At 40.3% G+C, this 25,488-nt stretch overlaps 1 protein-coding gene across 1 annotated transcript in view; it reads left to right on the top strand.

Annotated features, from left to right (window-relative positions):
* The window catches only part of abcb4 (ATP-binding cassette, sub-family B (MDR/TAP), member 4), a 103,609-nt gene that overhangs the window by 36,995 nt on the left and 41,126 nt on the right, over window positions 1-25,488 (top strand). Inside the window, exons 8-12 of the mRNA XM_052016411.1 lie at window positions 5,444-5,615; window positions 12,208-12,332; window positions 13,569-13,740; window positions 20,158-20,271; window positions 23,822-23,932. Of these exons, the coding sequence (XP_051872371.1) occupies window positions 5,444-5,615; window positions 12,208-12,332; window positions 13,569-13,740; window positions 20,158-20,271; window positions 23,822-23,932 (694 nt within the window). The remainder of the gene's footprint in view (window positions 1-5,443; window positions 5,616-12,207; window positions 12,333-13,568; window positions 13,741-20,157; window positions 20,272-23,821; window positions 23,933-25,488) is intronic.

A 25,488-nucleotide genomic window follows, 5' to 3' on the forward strand; every position in this document is an offset into this window, starting at 1 on the left:
ATTCCTCATTAACAGGAACATGAGGAGGTCTCCATTTCTTCATTAACACTCCATTTTTGACATAGTATCCAGTTGGCACTTTCTCAATCTCCTCACATGAGAGTGCTTTTTCTTTCAATTCTGTCAACTCAGGATCCTTTGTCTGTTCCACCATAAAATCCTTCCTCGACAAAGACAAATCTTTAAATTCAGGCTCACTATAAGGATGTTGATCCTCCAGTGAAGACAGAAAAGTCTCAGATAAGGCATCATAATTTTCTTCCTGTTTAGGACTGTCACAAGGAACTACATCAGACTGCACCGGACTGTCTGTCTTGGCTAATTCTTTAGCTCTAGCTCGAGTCACCGCACATGATGGGTAAACATCTGGATCATTCTCAGACTCATCAATCCTTGGTTTGGTTGTTAACCGTACCACAGGAACAATTTCTCCATCTGCAAGGTCATTTCCCAATAACAAAGAAACTCCTTCCACTGGCAAACTAGGTCTTATCCCTATCTCGACTGGTCCTTCTATGAACTTTGACTTTAAAATCACCCTGTGAAAAGGGACAGACATGGTCTCACCTGTAACGCCTCGCACTAGATTTACCTCACCAGTGTCACTTTCTTCACCAAAATTTAAAACACTGTCCAGTAAGAGAGATTGACTAGCCCCAGTAACTCTAAGAATTTTCACTGGCACCTGGGGTGACTCATCATTCAGTGAAACAAAACCCTCTGATACATACGAACGGAATTCTTTTCTCACCTCCTCCAACTTTTCCGCTTTTCCCTCTTGCAAGGACTGATCTTTAACAGCATCTCCTAAACCTTTTTGATTTTTAATTGCCTGAAAGCAAGCATTGGGCCCAGCTTCCTTCTTTTTCTTCAAAAGGGCACAATTAGCTATCACATGGCCAGGTTTCCTACAGTAATAACAAGTACGCTCAACAGGTTTCTCCAGCCCTGGCTTCTTTTCATCCTTTCCTTTTTGATTACATCCCAATTTAATCTCTGGTTTACCTGGATTGTCTTTGTAACTCTTTTGAAAGGTTTTAGGTTGTCCCCATTTGGATTTATGGGTTAAAGCATAATCATCTGCCAACCTAGCAGTTTCTTGTAAAGTTTCCACTGCCTTTTCATTTAAATATGTTGTTAATTCAGCTGGAACACATCTTTTAAAGTCTTCCACTAGTATCAATTCTGTCAATTTATCATAATCCCCATCTACATTTTTAGCCATGCACCATCGTTCAAAACATATTCTCTTTCCATTGGCAAATTCCATATAAGTCTGATCTGCAGATTTCCTCAAGTCTCTGAATTTTTGTCTATAAGCCTCAGGGACCAATTCATAGGCCTTCAAAATAGCTTGTTTTACCTTGGTATAATCAGCTGCATCCTCAGCAGACAAAGCAGAATAAGCTTTTTGAGCTTTACCTTTAATCACACTCTGTACCATAAGAGCCCATCCTTTCCTTGGCCAGTTTGAACTCACAGCAACCTTTTCAAAATGTTGGAAATACTGATCAACCTGATCTTCCTCAAAAGGAGGGACTAATCGAACCTCCCTGCTGGCTGAAAAACCATCATCAGAATCAGATTCCAAACTCCTACGCTTCATTTGTAACTCATGCTGCCTCTGTTTCTCCTTTTCCTCACTATCCAGCTCCATCCTCTTCAATTCCATCTGCTTCATTGCTAGATCAGCCTCTATCTTCATCTGAGTTAGCTTTTGTTCAGTCTCTAATTTCTTTTGTTCGGCCTCTAATTTCTCTCGCTCGGCCTCTAATCTCTTTTGCTCTCGTTCAGCTTCTAATTTCTTTTGTTCTCGTTCAGCCTCTATCTTTAACTGGGTTTGCTCTCGTTCAGCCTCTAATCTCTTTTGTTCTCGTTCAGCTTCTAATTTATTTTGCTCTCGTTCAGCCTCTATCTTTGCCAGCTGCACCTGTGCCTCAGAAATTGCTATTTCACTGCCAGGAAACTGTTTTAACACTTCCTTCTCAAACACCTTCTTTTCCACATAATGGCCAGCTATCAGTCTCTGAATATCTGCCTTTCTCATAGACTGCTTTACTTCTGTAAGGTTTAGCCTTGTAGCAATCTTTATCAAATCATCCTTTTTCACCACCTCCAATCCCTTTTGGGTTGGTGACTCCAAAAATGCCTTAATATCCATTGCTGCTGGTTTCCACACACACAAGTCAATTAAAAAGAATTTGGATTGAATCCCGAACAAATCTTGTCAATCTGGGGAACGATCCCAGACGACACTCGTTAATCTTTGGATTGGATCCCAGACGAATCTCGTTAACCTTGGGAACTATCCCGGACGAGCCCCCAATTTTGTCACAAACCAGCAACAAAAGAAACACACTGAGCATGATTCAGTGTTAAAAACTATTTTATTAATCACTACTTATGATAATACGTAAAATAAAAGTAAAAATGTTAGTATGTTAGAATTCAAGAATGTTAAACCTCGAACGTTAACCCCAAAACTAAACTCTTCGTGTGTGTGTGTGTGACAAAGTCCAAAACTCCCAGTTCCGGAATGGTTCTTAAAGTTCAGTTCCGCAAGCCATAAGGTGAAACATGAGCAAGGGCTTCTTCAACAACCACCGTTGTCTGAAGATAAGACGTAGACGTAGAAAAACATAGAGAGAGTACATACGAAATCCAAATGTTCCATGATGGAACCCAAACGACACTTCCTCACCCCGAAAAGCATCCGAACCGTGGTCGTCCACATACAAATACCTGTTTCCTTCTACAGGTCAGCAACAAAGTGAACTCCACCGGATTACTTCCAACTTCCATACATGGATTTCAGTGGCAAACACAGTTATTGTTTCTCATCCATTGATAGAGAAAACAAGCAGGCTGGTGTCTCTCTCCCTTCTCTCTCTCTCTCCTTCTTCTTCTTCTAACTTCTTCAACAACGTCATTACGTCCTTTATCTTCTATTGACGTAAGCACGCCCCACACACACATACACACACACTCTCTATCTTAAAGGGACTTTCACTGAGTCCATAACAGATCTATCAAATTTGTCTCAACTTTTGCAGAATAATCCAGCTCCTCCCACTAACTATAGCTCTTCTAATATCTTTATTTAGTTTATCAATGAACATTGCGGAGTACAGTCTTGAACTTGATCTCTACTGGTCTTTACTAGTAAACTACCAGAACTTCGATCATTAATATCCAACTTCTGTCCAAATGATTAACTCAAAAATTTCTTGTTATTGCTACAGAACTCAACCTTACTGTGTAGTCTATTGTAATGGACATCTCAGATATAATTGCAAACTAAGGCATATTAAGTTGACTCGATTTCATAGTACTTACAAACCTAGAAATTTCCCATCCAAAGTTCAATCCAATTAAATGAGCTATTATCTTGTTTTCTAAATGCCTTATTGAAATCCTGAAATGAGATCGCTTACAAGGTGGTCATATTATGTGTCTCTAATGTTACAAACTGGGTTAATATTGGTGAATTTTCCTTTAAGATAGAGCATAGTGGTGTGTGTGTGCGTGTGTGTTGGCGTGGTTACGACAACAGAAGATAAAGGACGTAATGATATTTTTGAAGCAGACAGTCGGAGTCAGTCTGAAGGAGAGAGACAGTAAGCCTGCTAGTTTCTGTATCGATGGATGAGAAACAATAACTATGCCTGTCACTACAATCCACATATGGATTTTTGGAGTAATCCGGTGGAGTCCACTTTGTTGTTAACCTATAGAGGGAAACGGGTATTTGTGTGGACGGCCACATCTCGGATGCTTTTCGGGGTGACAGATACTTCAGAACAAAGCAGTGGAGTTCACTTTGTTATTGACCTGTAGAAGGAAACAGATATATGTGTGGACGGCCACGATTCAAGAGCCTTTTGGGGTGAGGAAGATGCGGTGGAGTGGTCACTGCTGAGTAAACACTGAGGTGTCATTTGGGTTCCATCGTGGAACATTTGGATTTCGTAATTACTCTCTATTTTCTCTCTACGTCTACGTTTTGCCTTCAGTCAACAGTGGTTTTGAAGAAGCCTTTGCTCACGTTTCACCAAATGGCTTGCTGAACTGAACTTTAAGAACCATTCCTGGACTTGGAGTTTGGGAATTTGCCACATACACACTTCAAGCTTAGTTTTTGGGGAAAATGTTGAAGATTTAACATTTTTACTTTTATTTTTCTTATTATCATAAGTAGTTATTAATAAAGTAGTTTTAAACACTTATACATGACTTGGAGTGTTTGTTTTGTTGCTTGTTTGTAACACTAATGATTCCTTCTTGGAAATTTGCTCAAGAATTGCCAGGCCAATCAGCCTGTAATTTTACTACTTTGTTTGGGTCACTGCATTAATTTAGTTCCATTAATGCTTGTGCTGACATTCCCACTCAAGTGTATAAAGTCTACACTACCAGCAGTTCAAGAAGGAGGTTCAGCATCATTTTCTTAGACAAATCCAATAATGAGCATTAAATATCTGTCTTGCAATTCATGACCATGTCCTGAGAGTGAATAAGGAAGAAAAGTTTTTTGTTTGTTTAGACAGCTTGTTTAATTAAGGATATCTAGAGGCCACTGTTTGACATTATGTACTGGAAATAGGACAGATGCCAGGGGGTGATTCACTTCCAAGAAAAAAATAATGGACTCCTGAAACAAGTTGCTGTTCCCATTGACCTTTTTCTTGCATTGTACGTCAGGTAGGTACTTTCTCGAGTTTCAATCACCTAAAAAGGTTGTAGAATAATTTTAACATATGTTTTTAATTCCCAAATGATTTTTTGTTTCCTTCTGGTATGTTTGCTTCAGCCAAGCAATCACATGTAGTCTAAGTGGGGTGGAGAATGTAAATATTTTGATGCACATTAGTTATGTGGCTGACTGGGTGCATCTGTGGATTTTTTCAATTCCATTTTTGTTCAAAAATTTGTACTTCAAATTGTGGTTGTAACAATTGATGCTCAAACAAGTTAGCAGATTCTGAGCATAATGCCTTTGGGGCTATTATTTTTAAATAGGGATATAGTTACACCAGTGTAATCAGGTAAGTGAGGAAAATGACAGCAAGGGATAGAACATTGTTCTTTCACCCTCCCAGACCCACTAATGTGAACTACCTCCAAAATGTTATGCAGTCAAGAGGATTTTGATGTTTCAAGACATTTAGGAATGGTCTTTATTGCACACAACAAGAAATGTTTTTATGCTATGTGGAAAAACTTGTGAATGAAGCTGATAAAATATTTAACAATTTTCTGAAACCAAAGAATGTTCCATCATCTACTTGGCTGAAAAGCCTATAGTGATGACCTAGAAGGCAATCAAATTTGGATCATGACACAAGTAAGGAATAGGCTTAAGAGTTGAACTGTAAATCATGAGTCATTGTAGACTTCTGTTTACCAGATGATGATCTTTAGTTGTACTCTGTTTGCTTTCCAGTGATATTTCAAAAATAAGTGACGGAATTGGTGATAAAATAGGCACTCTCATACAGTCATTGACCTCCTTTATAACTGGGTTTGTGGTTGGCTTTGTGAAAGGATGGAAGCTGGCATTGGTGATTCTGGCTGTGAGTCCAGTTCTGGGAATCTGTGCAACAATCTGGTCCAAGGTTAGTATGTTTATCTTAGTGTTTTATTTCTAACACAGTCTTACTTATTCAGAATCTGTTGAATGGAATCAGTTTTAATTATCTGTTAATTATCTGTACAACATTGTGTTTTTCAACCTAATTTCTATCACTGTCAGTCCACATGCATCATGTCAACCTGAAACATTCACCATCCCTTTGCTTCCACAGATGAGTTCCTCCAGCAGTTTTTTGCTCCAGATTATAGCATCTGCATTCTCTTGTGTCCCTTAATTTCTATCACAGGTTTTTTCCCTTGATTTTCCCAAATCATCCAACATTTCCAAGATAGACAGGAAGCACATTATTGGGATTCAGTGGAAACTGCTTTGCACCAGTCAATGACATCCATTTTCTTGAGGGTCACCAACCCAACCAGGTGATTGGTCAACACAGAACGATCACCACAGAGCAATGGAATCTTGTGCTGTACCTGATATTTGTGTCAGGCGGATGATGTGTGGAAACTTGTTACCATGTACATTTGTCAACAATTCAAGTCATTGAGAAGTTTGCACAGTCTTTAGTGTTTTGGATTGCCCTTTGTGGGCATTGAAATGGGAGGAAGTGAGGGGAAAAGTTCTGAGTGTCAAAGCATGAATGACATACCTCATTAGGGCTTGGTGTACCAGCAATTATGGAGCAACCTTAGAAAGATGCAGCTGCCGTTGCCTTTAATATAGCATGCCTTATATGCTTCAAGCACAAACATTAGGATTTCTGTGCACTTGCACAGTTTTTCCTTACCAGTGGTTGCAATCCCAGCAGACAGATACATTGTGGCCTTTCCTCACCATCTGATGCAGCTATAGAAATGTGTGATGTGGACTCCATTAACAATGCCAGCATTTATTGTCCATATCTAATTGCTGCTGAATCAAGGAAGCAGTTGAAAATCAAATGCATTTGTAACTGTGGAATCACATTAACCAGACCAAGTAAGGATGATAGATTTCCTTACTTGAAGGACATTAGTGAAACAGATGGGTTTTTATAACAATCTGGTAGTTTCATTATTGCCATTATTGAGACTACCTGTAATTCTAGATTTCAAAGTGCATCATAGAGTCATAGAAACAGGCCCCTCAGCCCACCACATCTATGCCACCCATACTAATCCCACTTGCCTGCATTAATTCCATTGCTCATTCAAGCCCCTTTCCAGAAGCCTCTGGCAGCTCATTTCCAGATATCAACTACTCTTTTTGTGGGAAAAATTTACCCCTCAGGTCCCCTTTAAACGTCCTCCCTCTCACAAACCTATGCCCTCTGGTTTTAGATCCCCCTACCAGGGAACAGACTCTGGCTATATACCCTATCAATGCCTCATTTATCACTTGCTATTTTATTGTCTAGTTTGCATGTCTTCAAATGTGTTTTTGTTTTATGTTGGCAGATTACCATACCACTCCAGCCATAGAACACCCCCAACCATGTGCTTCCCCCAACCTCCTCCTCTGCCCCATGGTCTGAACTCAACATACCCCAATCTGGGATCATTTGCAAATTTTGGTATTGAGTAAATGTTACCAATCAAATCGTACTTTATTTGTTGTTTAGGACTGATTCTTATAAATACACAAGAGACCACAGATGCTGTAAGCCGAAGCAAAAAAAAACTGCTGGAGGAATTCAGTGGGTTGAGTATTTACTCATTTGAATTAATATTCACCAGCTGCCATGATTGGATTCAAACTTGTCACTAGATTAATAGTTTTGGAATTCTGGTTCTTAGTCAAGTAATTTAGTTAGTGCATTGCCATATGGCAGGAGACAGTAGGCAGCCTTGCCTCGCACCTTGTGCACACAGTAGTTCAGCAAGTCCGGTGTCTAAATTGATACAGTTCTTAGATACATTGTACATGTCCTGGGTAGAAATCATAGTTTCCAGATTCTACAGGAAGACTTCAGAATAATAATTATCTGCACTATTGCTTTTAATTGTACTCCATTCAACATGGTTACATTAGGCCAGCTGCTCACCAAAGAACAAAGGAAACATACACAGAATTCAATCATAGACCTTTTCATTTCTAGTAAGAATGCCTTTTGTTTCCAGCAAGCCCCTAACTTTCTGTTAAACAAGAAAGAAAGAAAGCAGCACCTATTTCTAACTCTATCTTTACATAATTATATAAATATAAGTCTGCCTATGATAAAGGAAAAATATTTAGTAAAATATATATATCATAACTTCACATCCCATACCACATATAACCTATATGTGTGAATCTTTCTGTAGAAATGATTTTGCTTATACTGAGAACACTAAAGAGATTGACACATGACACCCAGCTGAAATTTTCTGGTTATGTTATTTGCTTGACTGTGCATGACTTTCACTATGTTAATTATTTTTAAGGGAAAAGTTGTTTTTCAATCAGCTTCAGTCCACTACCTTAATCAAATCCAGAGTGATAAAAGCATGAATGTCAATTTCAGTCGTGGTATACAGAGAGCTTCATTTGGAGTTGGACACTGTGATGAAGGGAAGAGGGCATTCTTGGTGATAGAGGGATGAGGAAATTGAAGCTGAAGTGAATGTGAGGGTAAACTCTGATGAAATGCAGTGCCGGGTACTGGAAACCTGTGTGTTATGGGTCATGCAGGAAGCGGAGAAGATTTCCCGCAAGTAGAGACTAAAAGTAAGTCTGCTTCACCTGCTACTGAAACCCTCATCCATATCTTTGTTACCACTTGATGACTATTCTATTGCCCTCTGGCTAGCTTCCCTCGTTCCACCTCTGTAAGATCATTTAAAATCTATAACCCATGTCCTAACTTCACCCATCATTTTTATATCTACAGATCCACATTGACTTCCAGTTAAGCAATTACTTGAATTAAAAGTACTCAACCTTTTTTTCAAAGCCTTCTTTCTTCTCTGCTGGGTAACTCTGTGACCTTCTCCAGGTAATCATCTAAAATATCTGAATTCTCCCAGTTTTGGGCTGTTGGTCAATCCCATTTTTAATCACTCCATCATTGGTAACTATGCCTTGAGTTGTCAATCCTAGGCATTTGGGAATCTTGTTCCCAAAATTCACTGCCACTCTATACCAGATGTGTATATGAGTCCTGATGCAGGGTCTTGACCGAAAATGTCAACCATCCCTTTGCTTCCACAGATGCTGCTTGACCCGCCAAATTCTCCCAGCAGTTTGGTTTTTTTTGCTCCAGATTTCAGCTTCAGCAGTGTCTCTTGTGTCGCTACTCTGTGCCACTTTTTTCTCATAAAAATCATTTCTTAAACCTTACTAATATGTGGCTTCTGTCAAATTTTGCTTGACCACCTTCCTGCAAAGCATCTTGCATTGTTTTCTTTCTATTTTAAAGGCAATTTTTAGGTGCAATTTATTGTTGGAAGCTTTGGCTTTGAAGCTGTCTGTTGGAGTTATGTCAATACATATCTAACCATATCCATGCATGCTTTTTATATGGAGGACTGTGGATCTGAGGTTAATGATCTTGTGTTCTGTACCTCCTGTCACATCTGTATATTCCCTGAGTCAGGTTAGAACTAGAAAGATGAAACTTTGTTACCAAGATTCCCTCCTGTCAGCCTTAAATGATCTTGACTAATCAGTTTATATGTTTTCATTTATCTTTGTCTTGGGCTTGGCTGGACTTTGAAACAGTTTAAGAAGAAAATTGCTCTATCCATAAAATCACATATGGCAAAGATTCAAATACTTCTGAACTTTCTGATCCCAAAAATAACCCCATTTGATTTAACACGTGGTACTGAACTCTCACAGCTTAAAGTTAAAAATGTAACTAAGAATTAAAAAAAAACACAAAATATCCCTTACTTCATGGGTGGATAAGTTTTGCAATGTGTGCTTAAGACACTCCTCATCCTAGGCAGCAAGTCATCACTGTTTTGCCATATGACGCAAATGATTTCAATGCCAGCCAGGGCTAGCAGCACAGTTGATTGACTGGATACAGTGGGTTAGTATTGTGAGCATCCAACTCCAGTTATTGCTAGCCTGCACTTCACCTCTTAAAGGCAGCTGTCACCTCTTAAAAGAGAGGTGCATTGTGGCTAGAGAAGGTTCTGGGAATAATGAGGGAAGTGAACCTGACCTGAGGAATAATGTCGAATGGCACATGGGAGAGAAGAGAGCTCCAAGGTTTTTGGATGCTGCATTGGGGGTGCTTGAGGAAAAGGGCAAGTAGATATATTTCATATCCACGGGAAACCAGGAAGCCTTACAGATACAAGTGGAGTAGACAATGGAACATTGAACATTAAAAAACATAAAACAGCACAGCACAGGAACAGGCCCTTTGACCAAAGAATTCTGTGCTGGACACAGGATGTCAAATTAAACTAAATCTCTTCTGCCTGCAAGTGATCTATATTCCTCCATTCATGTGTCTATCTAAAAGCCTCTTAAACGCTACTATCGTATCTGTTTCCACCACTCTCCTGGCAGCCCATTCTAGGCACCCACCTCTCCCTGTGTAAAAAAAAACTTTACTCCACAAATGTATGCTTGTGCCCTGGACAAAGTTTTTGTTTAGTAACTTTGTTTTCAATTAACTAATTAAAGGTGGTCTTGCACTTAATATGACCTAGAAAGAAAAAAAGTGCTTGGCATTCATTAACACTTGTAACTTCCTGATGAACTGTCATATTGATTTCAATTAATCGATATCTAGAATTTGGCTTGTAATACTTGGTCAATAGTTCTATAAATGTATTACAGATATGAGTTTACTGGAATGCTTTGTCCTTCTTCAATGAACCAATCATCAATGTTTAGTGTTCTTTATCCAAAAAAGTAGTTCTGATTTCTTTTCTATTTTAGTATTTCCCTTAAAAACAAATATGCTATAATTAAATGGTTAGGTGTATAAGTAATTCAAACTGCAACTTGTACTTCTATTTATTTATATTTTTGCTTTTCTATATTGTGTGCATTTGCCTATTGACAGCCAGGGCCAGCAGCACAGTTGATTGACTAGATACAATGGGTTAGTATTGTGAGCATCCAACTCCAGTTATTGCTAGCCTGCACTTCACCTCTTAAAGGCAGCTGTCACCTCTTAAAAGAGAGGTGCATTGTGGCTAGAGAAGGTTCTGGGAATAATGAGGGAAGTGAACCTGACCTGAGGAATAATGTTGAATGGCACATGGGAGAGAAGAGAGCTCCAAGGTTTTTGGATGCTGCATTGGGGGTGCTTGAGGAAAAGGGCAAGTAGATATATTTCATATCCACGGGAAACCAGGAAGCCTTACAGATACAAGTGGAGTAGACAATGGAACATTGAACATTAAAAAACATAAAACAGCACAGCTATATTGTGTGCACTTGCCTATTGACAGCCATGAAAATTGAGGGACTCTCTGGTTTGGAAGAAAGCAGTACTGAATTTATTCTGTTGTTTTCTGATGTTTACTTTAGTATTTTCTCTCATGTGGTTGTATTTTTTTCTATAATCACAGTCTCAATTTAATGTTGCTCATAACGGTTACTATTATATTTTAATATTTGTTTTTGTATATTTCTTCTAAGTTCAATAGGCAATTATGGAAGAATTTTGGACGAACAGTTTTTACATTCGTAGGAATATACAGATTAGGAGCAGGAGTAGGTCACTTGGCCTCTCATGTTTGTTTGCCACTTAATAAGATCATGGCCAATCTGATTGCAACCTTAACTCCATATTCCCGCCTACTTCTGTTAATCTTGTTGTCAAGAATATATTTATCCCTGTTTTAGCAGTATTCAAAGACTCTGATTTTACCAATCTTTGAGGAAGAGCATTCCAAGGAGCCATGAAACCCTTGAGACAAAAATTTCCACCTCGTCTGTCTTAAATAGGTGACCCATTATTTTACAGCATTGATTGCTAGTTCCAGATTCTCCCACAAGAGGAAATATCCTTTCCACAATTACTGTGCCAACACCCCCCGTGATCCTAAAAGTTTCAGTCAAGTTGAACTTCTTCTAAACTTGATTAGAACTGAATGTTATCTATTTTTGTATTTTATTTTGTATTGTATTTGACAAATCAAATCCTCCCTTCTCAAGTCAATACTTTAAAATATTGCACATTTTAGAGCCATGCTTAACAGATGAAATTGAAAGCAATTTGGGGCAGCTGTCCTTTGATAAGAGGCATGACAAAATATGCAAAGAGTGGATTTGCCTGTGTGAGTGGGACAGGCGAGGAGAAAAAAATAACTGCAGATGCTAGAAATCTGAAACAAACACATACTGGAAAAACTCAGCAGGTCAGGCAGCATCTGTGGAAAGAGAAACCAACCACATTTCATAGCCCTGAAATGTTGACGACTTCTCTTTTCACAGATGCCGCCTGACTCACTGAGTTTTTCTAGCATTTGCTGGTTTTGTTTGAGGTGAAAAAGTTTCCCTTTCTCCCTAACTCTTCCTTGTGGTTAAATTGTTATCAAGAGGACAATGACTCCTGTAAGGATAAGCTTCATTTTATCAGATGATGTTTCTTGTGTTCTTCTGTTTGGATGACTATGGAATTAATTACATCAATGAAAGTGAATCATAACAGTCAATATTCCAATTATTTTTCTGGATTAATTCAGCTGCTGACCTCGTACACAAAACGGGAGCAAAATGCCTATGCAAAGGCTGGAGCAGTGGCAGAGGAGGCATTGTCAGCTATCAGAACAGTGGTAGCTTTTGGAGGACAAAAGAAAGAAATTGAGAGGTTAGAGTTTATATTCACTTTCTCCAGTGCCAATATTGGGGATCTGCTAGCAATAAAGTTGTGAATTAAAAATGGGATTTATTGGTGCTGAAGAGCACCTGGTTCTTTCCACGTGGAAATGCCAAACATTTTTATATAGAATTGCTATCATTGCACAGTATTTACTTTGATGGTCTGGTTGAGTTTCTGGTACTAGATTCTCTTCAGGCATGGTTAGGAGTCTTCTCATCAAATGGAACCTAATCTTTTACTGAGGCTGATATCCTTATAGTGTACAGTTAATCCTGCAGAGCATGCATGGAAACCCAGTCATCCAAACTTCCCATCCAAAGCCTTGCTCTTCTCTCACCTATAACAGCCGCCACTATCCAGAAATTACCATGCACATCTGTAACCTTGCAGTTATGATTCTCAGTAACACACACAAAATGCTGGAGGAACTTCAAATTATGGTCCTCACCCTACAGGTTTACAGTTCCAAAATGTCCAGACTGCTCATTGCAAATGCACTCCTTTAGTAGTTTATCCTACTTTGCAACTACAACATATGGCTTTTGCATTTGCTAATAAATGTAGGGAGAATGTGAAAATGAACTGATGTGTAAGCGGTAGTGTAGCGGTTAGCATAATGTTATTACAGCGCCTGTGACCTGGGTTTAATTCTGGCCGCTGTCTGTAAGGAGTTTGTATGTTCTCCCTTTGACTGCATGGGTTTCCTCCGGGTGCTCTGGTTTCCTCCCACATTTCAAACGATGCATGGGTTAGAAAGTTTTAGGCATGCTATGTTGGCGCCGGAAGCTTGGCAACACTTGTAGGCTGCCCCCAGAACACTACGCAAAAGTACATTTCACTGTGTTTCGATGTACCTGTGACTAATAAAGAAATCTTACAAAGTGCTGAGACAATTGGCCTCGTTATTCCATACCATCTCAACTAAATTCTGCTCTGCTATTATTAATGCCAATTAAAACAATGACAATTCCTGTAGAATTAGATCTTGAAATGTTTTACTAAATTCCTACTGCAGTGGTATTTTACTTTAAATATATATGTGTGTGCTGGATATTCAGTGTACATGATTAATTGTTCAAGCTTTGGAAGCAAAAATGAGAACTTCTTTTAAGAATATCTGCTTTTTTCTGCCTCCTTGTATCAACACGTTGTTAATGTAAAGCAAAGTACTGCAGTGGTTGGGTTATTGTTCCAGTATCTAATTTTGTTCACCATTTTATGAAGGTATCTCAAAAATTTAATTGAAGGCCAAAGGCTTGGAATCAAAAAAGCCATTAGCAGCAATGTAGCAGTGGGTTTAACCTTCTTAATAATCTATGCATCATATGCTCTGGCATTCTGGTATGGAAGTACCCTTGTTTTGGATGAGGACTATACAATCGGAACAGTGCTTACAGTAAGTGATATTTTCTATTGAGCACAAAGGTATGTAAATAATTTCTAATCCTTAAAACTTTTTCTCTTTCCTAATTTAATTTTTCAACTGCTTTTTAAATTTATAGGATAATTAAAAGTATGAGCTTATTCAGATTGCACTGCATAAGAAGAGCATAAGAAATTGAAGCAGGGCAGGCCTCCCAAGCCTTGATCATATTGAATGCTCCACTATTCAATGGGATGAAGGCTGATTTTCTATCTCAGCGCCGCTTTACTGCACTGACCCCATATCTGTTAATTCCCTTAACATGCAAACATTTATTGATCTCTGCCTTGAATATACTCATTATACAGCCCTTGTTGGTAGAGAATTCCAAAGATTCATTATGCTTTGTGTAAAGGAATTTCTTCTCATTGCTTTCTGGAATGCCTGATTGCTTATCTTGAGATATTAACTCCTAGTTCCAGACACCTCAGCCAGGATAAATATCCTTCCTGCATCTACCCTGTCAATTCCTGTAAGAATTATGCATTCTTCAATGAGAATGCCTTTCATTCTTCTAAAGTCTGGACTGTTTGAGCAGAATGTGGCCAAATGAAGAAAAGTTGACTAAGGGAAGGCTGCTGATGTTGGTCACACCTCCACAGTGTGGTAAAACATAACCTGTGATGTGATCAAAGCCTAGGGTTTTGGGGATCTCTCCTTTTCCTCTAACACCACAAGGGATATGCACACCACTTTAGTTAGGAATTGTGGTGGAAGTTGAGTAGATTAGGCTTATCAAAAACTATGTTTGTAAAGGACTCCATAAAATGGCATGGCACCCATCATGGACGTACTCAAGGAGTACAAACAACTATTTCAGATGTCAATCAGGAAGCTTAAGAAAAAAATGTATTGCATGAATTTAGCCACAGGATCAACAGACCAAGCCCAGGCTGTTTCTTGGCTGAACTAAATGACCTCAAAGTGGAACCAATGCATACAAGTTCACACCATGCTTTGTCTGGTAGACCAGCTGGGCAGGGGGCTTGCTCCCAAGCTTCTTGGGCTAACTGGCTGCACAGATGTGGAAGGAAGTTGTCCACTTGCATTTGCTCTTTAATTTACTCTCCCTTCCTTTGTTGGACAACCTTGTCTCCATATTCCCCTAATATCCCAGCAGAGATTGAAACTCTATACATCGGGACTGTCCAGATCAGCTAAATTTTGCTGGATCAAAGCATCCCGCTGAAAGTATCTTTAATTATGGTTACTATTGCATGTTCGTATTTAAACATTTTTGCCCACAGATTTGCTGGATGTGCAAGGTATGTCTGCTAATGAGAACAATAGGGCATGGGAGGCCAAGATTAAAACAGAATGGGACAAACAGTGCAACTCCTTAACCAATGAGATTGAAGGATCAAGAAATAAACCAAAAAGAAATAATGAGGAGAATTGGTTATAGTAGAACTATTGAAAGAGAAACAAAACAAGAGAAAGAATGACTGATATTATCAGAGAAGGAATGGAAAGGAAACAGTTAAATTGCTATCTAATTTGTACATTCATAATGTGACTTTTATTAACCATTGAAGTTTTCAGATAAAGCTAACTATGTATCTATTTGTTTTAAGTCAGGCAGTACTTTCAATCAATGCTCAATATTGATTTTACAGTTTGATTGTAAATTTCTAGCTGCTAAAATTTTATCATTTAAATTCTCCTCACAGTGCTTCATACCTCAAGGAGAGCAAATTGAAAATTCAATAAAATAGAAAAACCCACAGATTTCTCAATCTTTACAATTAGTGGAAAGGAAATTGTGAAAGCATCAGAGACGCTAGCCACCACCCTAAATGTGCTCACATCTATACCAACCACAGAAAGTACTTTTCCAGATGTCATGAAATTTATTTTGAAGACTTTTAAGCTTTTTATTCTGAATACTCACAAATTAATGAATCATAGCACAAATTAATGAGCAAGGGTAGTAATCTCTGGATTGCTGCCTGTGCCACGTGCCAGTGAGGGTAAGAATAGGATGATTTGGCAGATGAATGAGTGGCTGAGAAATTAGTGCAGGGGGCAGGGTTTCAGATTTGTTGATCATTGGGATCTCTTCTGGGGAAGGTACGACATGTACAAAAGGGACGGGTTACACCTGAACTGGAGGGGGACCAATATTCTTGCAGGCAAGTTTGCTAGAACTGTTGGGGAGGGTTTAAACTAGTTTGGCAGGGGGATGGGAACCAGAGTGATAGGTCAGAGCTTGGTTCATTTACTGTACAAGTAGATGCAGAGTGTAGAAAGACTGTGAGGAAGAGTAGGCAGTTGAAAAGCAAAATTGTAGTCAGTTGGATGGGCTGAAATGTGTCTACTTTAATGCAAGAAGTATCAGGAACAAGGCTGATGAACTGAGAGCGTGGGTAAGTACATGGAACTATGACGTGGTGGCCATTACAGAGACTTGGCTGTCACAAGGGCAGGAATGGCTGCTGGATATTCTGGGGCTTTAGATGTTTCAAAAGGGACAGGGACAGAGGTAAAAGAGATGGGGGAGTGGCTTTGCTGATCAGGAACAGTGTTACAGCTGTAGAAAGGGAGGATGTCCTGGAGGAATCGTCCACTGAGTCAGTGTGGGTGTAAGTCAGAAACAGGAAGGGAGCGATCACTCTATTGGGAGTATTCTACAGGCTCCCCAGTAGCAGCAGAGACGCTGAGGAGCAGATCAGGAGGCAGAGTTTGGAGAGGTGCAAAAATAACAGGGTTGTTGTCATGGGTGATTTCAACTTCCCTAATATCGATTGGCACCTCCTTGGTGTAAAGGGAATAGATGGGGCAGAGTTTGTTCAGTGTATGCAGGAAGGATTCCTGACACAGTATGTGGACAGGCCGACTAGAGGAGAGGCCATTCTGGACCTGGTACGAGGCAATGAGCCTGATCAGGTTTCAGATCTCTCAGTGGGAGAGCATTTTGGAGATAGTGCCCATAACTCCTTGACCTTTACCATAGCCTTGGAGAGGGATAGGAGCAGACCATGTGGGAAAATACTTAACTGGGGGAGGGGGAATTACAATGCTATTAGGCAGGAACTTGGGAGCATAAATTTGGAAAAGATGTTTTTGGGGAAGTGCACAGCAGTAATGTAGAGGTTGTTTAAGGAATACTTGCATGGGGCTCTGGATAAGTTTGTCCCATTGAGGCAGGGTAAGGATGGAGGAGTGAAGGAACTGTGGTTGACACAAGATGTAGAATACCGTATCTTGTCAAGAGGAAGAAAGAAGCTTACCTAAGGTTTAGAAAGCGTGGATCAGACATGGCTCTGGAGAGTTACAAGGTAGCCAGGAGGGAGCTTAAGAATGGACTTAGGAGAGCTAGAAGGGGGCATGAGAAGTTCTTGGTGAGTAGGATCAAGGAAAACCCCAAGACGTTCTACACGTATGTGAAGAGTAAGCGGATGACTAGAGTGAGGGTAGAACTGATCAGGGATAAAAGAGGAAATGTGTCGGGAGTCAAAAGAGGTAGGGGAGGTCCTTAATGAATACTTTGCTTTGGTATTCACTAGAGAGAGAGACCTTGACGTTTGTGAGGATGGCATATGACAGACTTATATGCCCGGGCATGTCGATGTGAGGAAAGAGGATGTGCTGGAACTTTTGAAAAACATTAGGGTCGATAAGTCACCGGGGCTGGAAGGGATATATCCAAGATTATTATGGGAAGCTAGGGAAGAGATTGCTGCTCCTTTGGCGATGATCTTTGCGTCCTCACTGGCCACAGGAGTAGTGCCGGATGATTGGAGGGTGGCAAATATTATTCCTTTGTTTAAGAAAGGAAGTAGGGATAACCCTGGGAATTACAGACCAGTGAGTCTTACTTCAGTGGTGGGCAAATTACTGGAGAAGATTCTTAGAGGCAGGATTTATGGGCATTTAGAGAAGCATAGGCTGATTAGGGACAGTCAGTGTGGCTTTGTGAGGGGCAGGTCGTGCCTCACGAGCCTGATTGAATTCTTTGAAGATGTGACAAAGCACATTGATGAAGGCAGAGCAGTGGATGTGGTGTACATGGATTTTAGTAAGGCATTTGATAAGGTTCCTCATGGAAGTCTCATTCAGAAAGTCAGGAGGCATGGGATCCAGGGAAATTTGGCTGTGTGGATTCAGAACTGGCTCGCCCAGAGAAGACAAAGAGTGGTTGTAGAGGGAGTGTATTCTGACTGGAGGTCAGTGACCAGTGGTGTTTCGCAAGGATCTGTTCTGGGACCCCTGCTCTTTGTGATTTTTATAAATGACTTGGATGAGGATGTGGAAGGGTGGGTTAGTAAGTTTGCTGATGATACAAAAGGTTGGTGGTGTTGTGGATAGTGTAGAAGGTAGCTGTAGATTACAACAGGATATCGATAGAATGCAGAGCTGGGCTGAGAAGTGGCAGAGTTCAACCCAGATAAGTGTGTTGTGATACACTTCAGGGGATCAAATTCAAGGGCAGAATACAAGGTTAATGGCAGGACTCTTAGCAGTGTGGAGGAACAGAGGGATCTTGGGGTCCACATCCATAGATCCCTCAAGGTTGCCGCGCAGGTCGACAGGGTTGTTGAGAAGGCATATGGAGTGTTGGCCTTCATTAGTCGGGGTACTGAGTTCAAGAGCCACGAGGTGATGTTGCAGCTCTATAGAACTCTGGTCAGACCACACTTGGAGTATTAAGTTCAGCTCTGGTCACCTCATTATAGAAAGGACGTGGAAGCTTTAGAGAGGGTGCAGAGGAGATTTACCAGGATGTTGCCTGGATTGGAGAGTATATCTTATGAACGTAGGTTGAGCGAGCTAGGGCTTTTCTCTTTGGAGAGAAGGAGGATGAGAGGTGACTTGATAGAGGTGTACAAGACGATAAGAGGCATAGATCGAGTAGACAGTCAGACACTTTTTCCCAGGGCAATAATGGCTAACACGAGGGGACATAATTTTAAGGTGAATGGAGGAACATATAGGGGGGATGTCAGGGATAAGTTTTTTACACAGGGAGTGGTAGGTACATGGAATACACTGCCAGAAGAGGTTGTGGGGGCAGATACATTAGGGACATTTACAAGACTCTTAGATAGACATATGAATGATAGAAAAATAGGGGGCTATGTGGGAGGGAAGGGTTAGATAGATTTTAGAGCAGGATAAAATGATGGCACAACATTGTGGGCCAAAGGGCCTGTACTGTGCTGTAGTGTTCTATGTTCATATCAGTACAGTAGTAAAGTTTTTTAAAAAAAACTTTATTTACAGCACAGTAACAGGCCCTTCCAGCCCAACGAGTCTGCGCCGCCCATTTAAACCCATGTATTGGTTTATTATTGTCACTTGTACCGAGGTACAGTGAAAAACTTGTCTTACAAACCGATCTTACAGGTCAATTCATTACACAGTGCAGTTACATCAAGTTAGTACAGAGTGCATTGATGTAGTACAGGTTAAAAAAAAACAATAACAGTAAAGTGTCACAGCTACAGAGAAAGTGCAGTGCAATAAGGTGCAAGGTCACAACAAGGTAGATCGTGAGGTCATGAGGTCATAAGTCATAGTCCATCTCATTGTATAAGGGAACTGTTCAATAGTCTTATCACTGTGGGGTAGAAGCTGTCCTTAAGTCTGGTGGTACGTGCCCTCAGGCTCCTGTATCTTCTACCCGATGGAAGAGTAAAGAAGAGAGAACATTCCGGGTGGGTGGGGTCTTTGATTATGCTGGCTGCTACACCAAGACAACGAGAGGTTGTCCAAGGAGGGGAGACTGGTGTCCGTAATGCACTGGGCTGTGTCCACAACTCTCTGCAGCTTCTTGCGATCTTGGGCAGAGCAGTTGCCATACCAAGCCATGATACATCCTGATAACCTACCTGTATGTTAACCTACCCGTATGTCTTTGGAATGTGGGAGGAAACCCATGCAGACACTGGGAGAACATACAGACTCTGGAATTGAACCCTGATCGCTGGTGCTGTAATAGCGTCACACTAACCGCTACACTACTGTGCCGCCCCTCAGTTCTCAGTATAAATAAATTTATTGCCATTATTATCTATTGAGGTAATGAGTTGTATTGTGCATACTATCCTGAATTACAAAAGGATAATGTTTAGAATTCAGTGTTTCCAGCACACCACTCTGGTGTTAATTGGAAATTAGCTGCAGTATAATAGTGGGCCTCAGTTTAGTCTCCCTGCATGCCTGTGCAAGCTTAGAATTTCCCCAGAATATTTAGGTGAGATATGAGGCCTAATTTCAAGCTGGCTTTGGAGTACACACCTTATGGGAGGAAAAAAAAGACTAATTTCTGATGGACTTTTGATGGAGTAACATATTATCATGAAATCTATATTGAGAATAAGCAAATAACAATGTTTGCCTTTTTGGTCAGAGTAGCCGCCTTTATTTCTATTTTTTCAAAATTTTCAGGTATTCTTCGCTGTCTTAATTGGTGCATTTTCCATTGGTCAAACTTCGCCACAGATTGAAGCGTTCGCCAGTGCAAGGGGAGCAGCACATGTGATCTATCACATCATGGATCAGGTAACCTAGTCATTTCATCAGAGCGCATGCTCATTGTTGAGTGATCATTTGAATGGAGAGCTGGAGGAAAGTGTTGCTTTTCCTTCTCATCACCAAGTGGATCCAGAAGTGGACAGCCTGATATGCAAAGGAAAACGGTTGGGCATCAAACTTGCCAATACACTTGTTTTTGTGTGACCAAGAATGCTGAATGTATCCTGGATGCACGGAAGTACAGTGTAGTTAAAACTAACCTATTTCTTGGGAGACCTTGAGCTTCCAGTTCCCCGCCACTTTAATTCTCCATCCCACTCTCACACTGACCTCTGTCTGGCCGTTTACACTGTTCTAATGAAACTCAATGTAAGCTTGTGCAATGACTTCTCACCTTCCCACTAGGCATGCTACAGCCCACCGGACTCGTTAATGAGTTCAGTAATATCAGAAAAATAGCCCATGCAGTTTGCACCTGAACTGGCTAGCTCTGACGGAAGATCATCAACCTGCAATGGGAACTGTTTTTCACCTTCTAAGATGCTGCCTAACTGGCTGTGCATTTCCAGTATTTTCTTTTATTTCTGGTTGCAGTTAATCCAGTGTTATATATTTCATAATTCCTCTCTCTTCATTTATTTCTTTCTATTGACATCTTAGTAAGCCTTCACCACTGTCTCTCTACCAGTACCACCACTTGTGTCATTCAGTCTGTAATGGTCTCCACCCTACCACAGACATTGCCTTTGATCTTTCCACCACCCCCCTCTGAAATTAAAACATCTTTGATTTTGAATTTTTCAGAGTTCTGATGAACAAACATAGACCTGAAGTGTTAACATCTGTTTGTACAAATGCTGCCAGACCAGTGGGTAGTTCCAATATTTTTTGTGTTTTTGTTTAGATTTTCAGTATTTGCAATTTATTGTTTCTGTCAGCTCCTCTGCTAACCAGCACTTTATTTTAAGACCATAAGACGCAGGAGCAGAATCAGGCCATTCGGCCCATCGAGTCTGCTCTGCCATTTGATCATGGCTGATTTTATTTTTCCCTCTCAACCCCATTCTCCTGCCTTCTCCCTGTAACCTTTGACACCCTTGCTAATCAAGAACATATCAACCTCTGCTTTAAATATACCCAATGACTTGGCCTCCACAGCACTCTGTGGCAGTGAATTCCACAGATTCACCACCCTCTGCCTAAAGAAATTCCTCCTCATTTCTGTTCTAAAGGGACGTACTTCTATTCTGAGGCTGTGCCCTCTGGTCCTAGATCTTCCCACTACTGGAAACGTCCTCTCCATGTCCACTCTATCCAGGCCTTTCAATATTTGGTAGGTTTCAATGAGATCCCCCTTCATCCTTCTGAACTCCATGAAATACAGGCCCAGAGCCATCAAATGCTCCTTATATGTTAACCCTATTATCCCCAGGATCATTCTCGTAAACCTCCTCTGGACCCTCTCCAATGCCAGCACATTCTTGGATATTGGGCCCAAAACTGCTCACAATACTTCAAATGTGGTCTTATCAACGCCTTATAAAGCCTCAGCATTACATCCTTGCTTTTATATTCTTGTCCTCTCGAAATGAACGCTAACATTGTATTTGCCTTCTTTACTACTGACTCAACCTGCAAGTTAACCTTTAGGGAATCCTGCACAAGGACTCCCAAGTCCCTTGACACCTCAGATTTCCGAATTCTCTCCCTGTTTAGAAACTAGTCTATACTTTTATCCTTCTACCAAAGTGCACAACCATACACTTCCCTACACTGTATTCCATCTGCCAGTTCTTTACCCATTCTCCCAACCTGTCCAAGTCCTACTGCAGACTCCCTGCTTCCTCAACACTACCTGCCCCTCCATCTATCTTTGTATCACCTGCAAACTTGGCCACAAAGCCTTCAATTCCATCATCCAGATCATTAACATACAACATGAAAAGTAGCGGACCCAACATCAACCCCTGCAGAACACCACTAGTCACCGGCAGCCAACCAGAAAAGACCCCCTTTATTCCCACTCTTTGCCTTCTGCCAGTCAGCCAATCTTCTATCCATTCTAGTACCTTTCCTGTAATACCATGGGCTCCTGTCTTGTTTAGCAGCCTCATGTGCGGCAACTTGCCAAAGGCCTTCTGAAAATTCAAGTGAACAACATCCACTGACTCTCCTTTGTCTATCCCACCTGTTACTTCCTCAAAGAATTCCAACAGATTTGTCAGGCAAGATCTCCCCATAAGGAAACCATGCTGACTTCAACCTATTTTATCATGTGCTTCCAAGTACCCTGAAACCTTATCCTTAATAATGGACACACTAATCAGGAGTATCTGTGAATTGGAGGTATTTTGCCTGTTTTACTATTAGACCTAAAATCATAGTTACCAGCAGCTATTTGCTATAAAATCTTTTGGGAGACTGCTGCAATTCACAAATATTAACAAATAATAATATGAATAAGGGAAGGATAGATGATCAGCTTCCACAAATTATACAGATTTGAGTTTTAATAAGCTTTTTACCAAGATAAACTGGATAGTGTGAAAGTGACAACCCAAGTCGATAGGGTGGTGAAGAAGACATATGACACGTTTCCCTTCATGGGTTAGAGCATAAAATATAATAGCTGGGACATTATGTTGCAACTTTACAAAACACTGGTTAGGCCACACTTGGACTATTTGTGTGCAGTTCTGGTCACCATACTGTAGGAAGGATGTGGTTATGTTGGAGAGAGTGCAGAGGGGATTCACCAGGATATTTCCTGGACTGGAGGACTTTGGTTATGGGCAGAGATTGGATAGACTGAGCTTGTTTTCCCTGGAGTGAAGGAGGCTGAGGGGTGACCCTATAGATTATATACAAGATTGAGAGGCATGGATAGGGTAGGTGGTCAAAGTATTTTCCCATGTAGGGGTATAAAGACAAGAGGGTATAGGTTTCAGGTGAAATAAAGGAGATTTAAAGGGGGTCTGAGGGGTAAGTTTTTTTTACACAGAAAGTGGTTGATATCTAGAACTTGCTGCCAGAGTAGGTGGTGGAATCAGATACAATTACAATGTTTAGGAGATATTTGTTAAGTCTGTCTTCTCATGGCCAACCCTGCTAAAATCCATCTTTTTGCCAAAACGTTTGGTCTTCCTATTCTCCCTTTTGTTGTATCGATGTTGTTTTTCCTTGTGCCTCTCTCTGTCAAGCTCCTTTGGATGCATTTCTACATTCCCGTGTCCTATATAACTACAGGTAGTTCTGCTATAACATGTGTTTCCATAATGCTAATTAGTTAAAATGTGTTTGATGGATTAGGAAACACTATTTACATTACACAGGCCATATTGGTTATAGTACAATCACATTCAGGGAAGCCTGTTTAAATCTCCGCTTTGAGGGCAACTGCAGCCTGAATTGCTATTATGCGACTTCCTATAAGGTTTCTTAGGAATGTAACTATTGTGTTATAATAGAACTACCTGTACAACTATTAAACACATGCAGCTGCAACTAAAGATTTATGTATAGCATTAATACATGTGGTCATATATAATAGAGCTAATATGTCATTATTATAATTCAGGAACCATTAATCGACAGTTATTCAGAAAGTGGACACAAACTCAGTCAAATTAAAGGAGATGTGGAATTTTCAAATGTGCATTTCAAATATCCATCACGACCTGATGTTAAGGTAGGTTTCCAATTATTCAGATATTTTGATTGCAGTACAGTGTTCACCCTATAATAAGATAAATTAACCCATTATAACTAAGATTTATATCCCTGAAAAAGTTCAAAGTTAGGATAATTGAGTAACTGTAAGTTAAATGACTATTATTTGAGCATGTTAAGTAATAATTTTGTGACTTAATAATAAGATCATTTTACCAATAATAGGATTTAAAGATACTACATTATGTTGACTCTGTTTACTACAATTAAAGGTCAGTGCATCATCCAGTGATTACACTAAACAAATCATTTATTAGGCATGTTATGGAAAATTACTTCAAAATAAAGAGAAGGCTTAATTTTCAGACTTACATGCCATCAATTTACAATTAAGCATGTTAAAAAGAATTTTAATACAATCACTAATTTAATTCACTTCATTACATTTTTAACCCATATTTGTTTGAAATTCTCATTAAGAAAGAAATAGCGAGACATCTGGATAGAAGTGGTTCCATCAGGCAGACACGGCATGGATTCAGGGAGGGCAGGTCCTGTTTGACAAACTTACTGGAGTTCTTTGAGGATATAATGAGCACAGTGGATAGAGGGGAGCAGGTGGATGTTGTATACTTGGATTTCCAGAAGGCGTTCGATAAGGTGCCGTATGAAAGACTTACTCGTAAGATAAGGATGCATGGAGTAGGGGGTAATGTATTAGCATGGATAGAGGATTGGTTAACCATAGAAGGCAGAGAGTTGGGATAAATATGTGTTTCTCTGGTTGGCCATCAGTGGTAGGCGGGTACTGCAGGGGTCAGTGTTGGGCCCGCAGCTGTTCACAGTATACATTAATGATTTGGAAGAGGGGATCGAGTGTAGTGTATCCAAGTTTGCTGATGACACTAAATTGAGTGGAAAAGCAAATTGTGCAAGGGGATGCACGGTAGCATAGCAGTTAGTGTGACGCTATTACAGCACTAGCGATCAGGGTTCAATTCCCATCACTGTCTGTAAGGAATTTATATGTTTTCCCCGTGTCTGTGTGGGTTTCCTCTAGGTGCTCCGGTTTCCTCCCACTTTCCAAAGACGTGCGGGTAGATTAACATGGGTTTAAATGAACGGTGTAGACTCACTGGGCTGGAAGGTCCTGTTACTGTGCTGTACAAATTTTTAATAAAGTTTTGAAATATAGGTAGGTTAAGTGAGTGGGCAAGGGTCTGGTAGATGGAGTACAATGTTGGTAATGCAAGGTTATCCACTTTGGAAGGGAAAATAGAAGATCAGATTATTATTTAAATGGTGAAAGATTGCAGCATGCTGTTGTGCAGAGGGACTTGGGAGTGTTGGTGCATGAATTGCGAAAGGTTGATTTGCAGGTTCAACAGGTTATCAAGAAGGCAAATGGAATGTTGGCCTTCATTGCTAGAGGGATGGAATTTAAGAGCAGGGAGGTTATGCTGCAACTGTACAGGGTACTGGCGAGGCCGCACCTGGAGTACTGCGTGCAGTTCTGGTCTCCTTACTTGAGGAAAGATAAGAGAGAGAGAGATAAGATTTCTTTATTAGTCACAT

Source organism: Pristis pectinata, chromosome 5, assembly GCF_009764475.1.
Source record: "Pristis pectinata isolate sPriPec2 chromosome 5, sPriPec2.1.pri, whole genome shotgun sequence".
NCBI classification, from domain to species: Eukaryota; Metazoa; Chordata; class Chondrichthyes; order Rhinopristiformes; family Pristidae; genus Pristis; species Pristis pectinata.